The sequence below is a fragment of the Choloepus didactylus genome, chromosome 6 (assembly GCF_015220235.1).
Source record: "Choloepus didactylus isolate mChoDid1 chromosome 6, mChoDid1.pri, whole genome shotgun sequence".
Classification (NCBI taxonomy): domain Eukaryota; kingdom Metazoa; phylum Chordata; class Mammalia; order Pilosa; family Megalonychidae; genus Choloepus; species Choloepus didactylus.
In genome coordinates, this window is record NC_051312.1 from 105,006,607 (window position 1) to 105,014,561 (window position 7,955).

Below are 7,955 nucleotides of genomic sequence, written 5' to 3' on the forward strand. Positions count from 1 at the left end.
CCCAGGGGTCTCTAAACTGAAGCTTCCTAAACTGGGGTGGGAAGTGCCAAGCAGAGAACCATGAGTGCTGCTGGAAGACACCTTGGGAGGCTTGAAGTAGAATGTGACAGCAGGAGAAATTTCCATTCTGGAGTGGTGGCCAAAACTGTTCTTACATTAAGTTCTTGCTATAGAATACAAAAATAATGTCTACAGTAAAACACATTCTACATGACAAAATATAATTAAAGCTAACTTCAGGTAAAATATTTCCAAAATTTCCAACACATTGGCTGAAAAGATTAACTGATGACATCCTCCTATCTGGCTATTTATAAATTAAAAATAAAAGTCCTCAATGAAGAAAAAAGTAGATATAAAGTCACAAGTTGGTAGTTCACTTGTTGAAAAACCAGTGCCTCTTGATAAAATCATGTTTGTAGAGGCTGTTTATGGAGACTAGAAAAGGTGTTCAAGCAATCCTTTCACAGTTTTGAAGAAACCTAATTATCCACGTTAACACCCATAAAATGTAATCACCGAGAAGTGGGCGTGGTCTCCTGAATTCAATAAAAGCGCGCGCGTCCAAGGAGCCAAACTCATTCTTCTCAGGAAGAGACCGAGTGCATTTGGAACTCTCCAGGCTGCGGACACTTCTGCAAGTGGACACGTTGTGAGGACCTGATCCTTGAATTGAATTCATAGTTGTATTTCAACAGCAAGAATTGGTGAAACCTTTGAAAGATTCCTTGGGTGAGTACACAATTTAGAGCAGATGAGTTCCTGCTACTTTCCCAAAGCAAAAGAAACCAAAAATTCATTTTAATTTATAAATCAGCAAACCCAGGTTGTTTCTATCAAATAATGTCATTTGCCTAGTTAGTAAATATGATCCCAATTCTTTAAACTGTTCATGAATTAAGCTTTTTGTCATTTTGTCTTGTTATATATTTTGAAATAATATGACAATATTTGGCATGTTATTTTATATATTTCTTGGTTGTTGGTTCACATGGATTATAAGAATTCAGAAAGTACTCCCAGATAGCTAAAGCAAGAATTGGGGAAACCATTGGCATAGTTCTTAAGTGAGTAATCAGTTTAGAGATGAGTTCCTGTTGTTTCCCTGAACCCAAAAACTGTAAAAAAAAAAAAAAAAGCATAATTTTAATTTAACCATCAGCTAACTGAGGTAGTTTCTTTGAATTGATATTGTTGGCCTAGTTAGTAAAAATGACTCCATTCCTTTAACCTATTTGTTTAAACTCTTTGGTAACCTTTTCTTGCTATATATTTTTGGAATTCATATGATGATTAGTTTTTGTTCTGTTATTTTATCTATTCCTTGGTTGTTATAGGGATTGAAAAAGTCAGAAAGTAGTTACAAGATATATTGTAAATTTGTATCTGGTATAGATCCTAAAATAGTTTAGTGATATTTTATTTTCCAAATATGATGTATTAAACTCTACAAGTGGGGATACATATATACAAAAGACAAAGAATGTTTTACAATATATAAATGCATAATGCATTAATTATTTGAGAAAAATAAGTATTTGAGTTATTTAAGTAGCATTAGTTTTCTGATTTAATTTTAAAGACGTCTGGAAATGTTTGGGCTTGCAGAAAATTGATACTGGTGACCATGCAGAACATCAGAAATTGGAGGGCCATCTTTACTCACCTAGTGTGTAAATAAAGACTTAATTTTTTTGAGAATCAATTTTTAAAAGGAAGACCTATTTTCTAACAGTGATTGTTAGTATTGCAAGATAATTATATCATTTCACAATGTGAAAGGGGGTACTAGATAGTAGTAGGAAAGGTCTTAGAAGATTTTGCTATTCTCTTAATTTTTGGTTTGTTTGAAGGCAAGGATTCATATTAGAAAAACAGCAGGGCAAATTCAGCAGCTTTTCAAATCTTCAAATCGTATAAGGAGATTCTGATTGAAATCTGATCCAATTTTATAATGTTTAGTTTAATTATTATTAATTCTTATATCAAAGGAGAAAATTATGACATTTGAATTAATTACTAAAGGTAAAAGAGCTTAGTCCAATGCCCTTTGATAAACCAATCACTGGCAAGGAGCAAAATGATTGGTTTTCAGAACAATCAGGACTAACCCCTGGAGATCATCAAAGTCCTAGCCCAAAAGCTAATGGAGGAAAGTAAGAAAGAGGTTGGCAAGGCAAATGTGTGTTGCACTGACAATAAACAAAGTTTTATACAGAGCTTGAGATAAAGCCTATCTTTCAGTAGACACAAATGTATTATTGAATCACAGGATGAGTAAAATTTGGCTTCAGCTGTATCTCTCCAGAACAGAACAATAAACTTTCTCATTTTCTTCCTTCAGTAAAATGGATTCAGACATCTCTCAAGACTTCCAGAGAGAGCTCACCTGCTCCATCTGCCTGACGTACCTTACAGACCCAGTCACCATAGGCTGTGGGCACAGCTTTTGCAGGCCCTGTCTCTATCTTTGCTGGGAAGCAGCCCAAACTCCTGCCAAATGCCCCACATGCAGGGAAACCTCACAGTGCACAGACTTCAAAACCAATATTCTTGTGAAGAATCTGGTGTCCCGTATTAGACAAGCGAATCTCTGCCGATTTCTGAGCTCTGAAGAGCATATGTGTGGGACACACAAAGAAGCTAGGAAGATCTTCTGTGAAGAGGACAAGAACCTGCTGTGTTTGCTCTGCTCAAAGACTCAGGAGCACGAAGCTCACAAACACTCTCCCATAGAATGGGCAGCTGAGGATTATCGGGTAAGTGAGGCCTCTGAGAGCACTTTGAGAGATGGGGATAGTAGAGCTAAGAGAATATAAGGAAAATGACATGATGATGACTAATCCTGTCTTTACAGAATACCTAATATGTGCCAGGTGCTCTTCTAGGCACCAGAGATAAAGCTGAGGTAAAATACACCGATATACCTGCCTTCCCTGAGCTTGCATTCCTGTAGGAGGGTGATTACGTTAAGGATGATTATTTTGATTATGCAGTATAATGCTCAGGTCACTGTAAAGTTTTCGTTTTCAGAAATAGCAGCTGGTGACCAAAACTACAAGGATAAAGAGGCTTTTATATTGGAAATAAATTTAGTAATACTGGGCAAATAAGCAGGATAGTGGTACATTAGAAAAAGCAGTAGATTAGCATCAGTAGACTTAAATTCTGAGGCAAGATGCTTCTCTGAAAATTAGACACATTATATGAAACCCTTGTCCAACAGTTTCCTTAAGCAAATAATTACATTAAATTTTGTGGTTCTATAGTCTGAAATCTCCCAGCATTGACGGTTATGGAGGATAAACAGGAAAAATTATCATCCTTATACTCTCCCTAGCTCTATCAGCTAGAGACTGAAATGTGTAAAATTTGCTTCTCTGGTGCTCAAATTCATCATTATTTTTACAGGAGAAGCTCTTAAAGAAGATGGGATCTCTATGGGAAAAGATCCAAGAAAATCAGAGGAATCTAAATGAAGAAAACAGAATAACCGCTGAATGGATGGTGAGTATGAGACTGTTTCCTTCAGAACCAGTTTGAGGCAGACATGCTGGAAACTTATACATGGAGGATTTGAGCTGAAGTTTCCAGTTCCATGAGATTCTGTGAGTGGGTGGACAATAGGAAAAGAATCCACCTTTTCAAAGTAGGGTACTTGGGATTAGGATTTCTGTAACTGAAAAAAGGGCCATCAAAATTAAGTGCAACTGGCTTAAATGGTGGCATATCCAGGGATTTGGAGTTCAGTAATAATTGTTCCGTAAGTCAGGAAGTTTCTCAGTTTCAAAATCATTAAGTTCTGAAAGACGAGTAGGTATTAGGAATCCATTTGTAATTCCAGCTGAAATTTCTGTACGAGATGAATTCTAGACATTAAAGCATTTCTAATTGGGAGCTGCAGGTATTTTATAATGAGTAGTTCGGTAAGCCTATAGCTAGTAAAAGGAGGTGTGAACAGGAGTTTAAGAATCATGCCTGTAATAGTGAAAATGGACAGTGTAGTGGCTAGAGATTACTATTGAACCAAGTAGGAAAATACAGAACATTTTGAAAAGTTGTGGAAAGGCTTAAAGAAAATGATGGGGGATGGGTTCAATATGTACATTTTGGGAAGGGATATGAAATAGAATGAGGATTAATGTCTTTAAATTGGCAGAACAATATGGGAGCCTGTGACCTTAGGTAGAGGAAGGAAATCCACTCATAGGAGGGCAGAGAAAGGGCTATGAGAATAGAAATTAGTTTGAGGACCTATGGTTATGAATTTTTGGAGGATCCTCTCTGATGCTTTCTAATCCTGAGGGGAAAATGCAACATTTGTGCTATGAGTGACTGGTCAGGCTGCAGAGTAGAGGGTTTACAATGTGAGGTTTGAGTGGAGGTTGATCAAGTCAGCCTGGGTTTGTGATCTAGGAAATCCTGTTCCTGCAGGTTTACGCATACTTACAGAGATGTTTTATCAGAGCCGAGTATCAGGATTTGCATCCAGTTCTCCTCAGGGAAGAAAAACAACATTTGAAGAAACAGAAAAATGAATGCATGAAGATTTTATGGCAACTCAAGAACAGTAAAGTCGAAATGATTCTAAAGGGAAAACACCTAAGAGATATGTATGAGGACCTGATGAAAATGTGTCAGAAACCAGATGTGGAGATGCTCCAGGTGAGAACTGAGGACATGCCTGGAATACATGTTTATTAGCTAAAGTCCCATCTTTGACTTCCTTTAATTATTTGCTATCAACTGAATATTTATTCATATCCTACATCTGGGGAGGAGGCTAATTCCTAACTGGGAAAGACAGAGATGGTCTGCAGCTCCTCTCCTCACCATGAGTGGATTGTGGGAGTGGATTCCTTAGGGAACATTCTCTAAAATGCTCCTAAAAAACAGAAGAAACAATGTATATATGGGCATTCCTTTTTTTTGTCTCCCAATTGCCAATAAGGAGAAATCTGGGAAAAGCTAACATTTAAGTCCTTATCTTTGGAAGTCTTTGATTTGAATTACCCTTAATCGGGCACAGTACCTCACAGGGACAAACCCTGGGAAAACCGCTTTGCAGACAGCCATGCCTGTTGTCGTGTTTAACCACCCAGGGACTTATCTCTCTTCATTCCCCCTTGGGGTTCAGCATTTATCAAGATTCAGATCCTATCATTCTGTTGTACTGGTATTATCCTTTAGAGAAGAAAAGGAAAAATGAATTTTCCAGAAGGGTGGAGGGAGATGGTGGCTGTTACTTTTTTCAATATTTCTCAAACCCAAGAGTGCATGAATAGACAATTTTAAGAACTCCGTCTTTTCTTTTTCTGTTTACAGGATTTGGGAGATATCCTGACAAGGTAAGTTTGACCTTCAAATCAAACTGAGGTACTATGAGGGCTATGAAAGGATCAAGTAGTTTCTAACCAAGCAGAGACCTAATCAATCCAATTATATTGTTTATGTTTGCATACTTATGTGTTTTACTGAATATGATTCCCTGTCTCCCTTTATCAGAAGTTAGCATTGTTTTATCATCCACTCTGACTCAGATAGGTTGTGTTGAAGCAGTCAAAGCAGAATTTGCTACACTAGAGCTGTCTATGATTTTAGATTTCAAGATTGTAAATATTGAGGTACACGGACTGTTTTTTCCCAGGTGGCAGGTGAGAGAGGAAAGCACCTCTGAGAAGCAGGGAGTGCAAGCAGCCACCAGAACATTTTCCGTTAAAGTCTTATGCCTTTTCTTATCCACCGTGATGAAGTCTTTGCACCTAAAGATTAACTGAATGTTCCCCCTGCAGGAGTGAGTTGGTGCAGTTGCACATGCCCCAGCCTCTGAACCCAGAGCTCAGTGCAGGGCCCATCACTGGACTGATACACAGGTTCAACCGCTACCGAGGTGAGTGTCAGCCCATCAGTGGGACCACATGGTGTCTCTCAGCAATGGTTTCCCATGGCACTCTTTCCCTTTTTATTAGCGTTTCATTTAGCAGAGGAGAGCAGCCTGAGAAGAGGCATTACGGCCCTAAATGCACTGTCATAGTGTGGAAAAAAGAAATAAAAGATGGTGGCAGGATAAATATGATTCAGGACTGCAGTATATTCCTTAAAAAATGAGAAAAGGAAACATTTGGAAATAGGGCTTCTTGAAACCCAGAGGAACCATTCTTATATATGTCAGTTTGTTCAATACAGAACTGTTTTAAGTAAGGGCATCCCAATTTCAAATTAAGTCGAGTTAATTATGGTGATAAATTGGTGGTGTTTTATTTTTAAATATTTCTCCTGAAAGTTTCTTAGTAATTGAATTTCAATACTGTGCTTTTTAATTGACACAATTTGAAAAAAAAAACATGTGAGTAAGCATAAACTAACTAAATAAAGCTAACAAGAATTTACAAACAACAATAAAGCTTTCTGATGGTAGCTGAGGCCATATATGCAGCTTCAGGGCAGACCTAAACCTAGAGGAATTAGCCTTGCACAAAGATTTGGACTGAGATGGAACCAGGCATAAAAGGCAGAAAATTCTTAGTAGGAAATTGCTTCTAAGAAGGCATATTTAGATTTTCCTCTTAAGTGCAAATTTGCTTGCTTTACTGGAGTACCATATTATCTTTGGCAACATTATCAACATTTACTTAGTCTAGTTTTTTTGTTTGTTTGTCTTTTTAACCTGGGAAGGGACAGTGGAGGTGTTTTATCTTATCTTGTGGTGGGCTTGGCATTCATGTGCAGGCATCCAGTTTATCATGAGTAGTAACCAGCCAGAAGTTGGCAATATATTCCTCCTCTTTATAATCCTGAAATTTTAGAAATGTTTTCCATTGTAGTTTGGTATTTGTTTCTTCTGTGTTATACGCGTAGCCTTTGAATCTGATATTATCCAGCCAGAACTGCCCTTGAAGTCTTGGCTTATTATTTCCAACAAGACTCAAGGCAAATTATCTCCCTTCATAGGAATTTTTAAACTGATTGTGAATGGAATATTCTTTTTTCCACAGTGGAAATTTCCTTCAGTGATGAAGTTACCAATCACAATATCAAGCTGTTTGATGATGTGAAACATTGGAGAGTTAGACATGGCCATCAAGATGCATCTTTTAGATCTGAAAGATCTAACTATTTTGCTGCATGGGGGACCAAGGCCTTCACCTCTGGGAAATATTACTGGGAGCTGGACGTGGATGACTCTTGGGACTGGGCTCTAGGAGTCTGCAGGGATTCCTGGATAATGAAGAATGGCACACTGGTTAACTCTGATGAGATATTCCTTCTTTTATGTGTGAAGGAGTATGATCGATACAGGCTCTTCACCACCACCCCAATGCGGCGTCAGTATATCCAGAAACCTCATGGCCGGGTTGGTGTGTTTGTTGATTATGAGAGTGGAAGTGTGAGTTTTTTTAATGTCACCAAAAACTCCCTCATATGGCGCTACCCCCCTGATTCCTTCAATTTCCCTCTCAGGCCTTTCATTTTCACTGGCCACACATGATCAGTGCTAAGTTAGGAAACTGTGTGCCTGGGGACTCCATATCTGAGGGTGCCCCTCTCAACTGATGCAAATCCATAACATGTATTATTGTCTTTTAAGCTTGTAGCACTTTAATGTAACATCACTTTATTATTAAATATGAAGATGATGTGAAATGCAAAATTTTGTGTTTTTTTTCAGTTGTTTTTAAATGAAAATCGTCTCTTGGTGCCTATTACCTAGAATAGAGGATGTGGTTGATCACCTGCCTTGTGAGCTTGTGGAACTACAAGATTGTATGGGTGTGTGATTCCATCTTAATAGTCTAACGCAGGAACATAGTTTTCACATCATAAACAAACCCAGTTATCTACAGCGTACACATCTATCTGAAATATACTCTTCCCTCATCTTGAACAAGTAAAATCCTACTCATCAAATCTCAGGGAAAAAAAAAATCATCTCTTTTAAAGGGAAATCTCCCCTG

At 37.9% G+C, this 7,955-nt stretch overlaps 1 protein-coding gene across 1 annotated transcript; it reads left to right on the forward strand.

The window, feature by feature from the left end:
* The first annotated feature begins 549 nt into the window (after positions 1 to 549).
* Positions 550 to 7,588, forward strand: LOC119537436 (tripartite motif-containing protein 43-like). Its single transcript, XM_037839878.1, has 7 exons — positions 550 to 732; positions 2,345 to 2,759; positions 3,412 to 3,507; positions 4,435 to 4,665; positions 5,326 to 5,348; positions 5,793 to 5,890; positions 6,996 to 7,588. Exons 2-7 carry the CDS (start codon positions 2,349 to 2,351, stop codon positions 7,487 to 7,489), a joined length of 1,353 nt encoding a protein of 450 aa, XP_037695806.1. The 5' UTR covers positions 550 to 732; positions 2,345 to 2,348; the 3' UTR covers positions 7,490 to 7,588.
* The last annotated feature ends 367 nt before the right edge of the window (positions 7,589 to 7,955 follow it).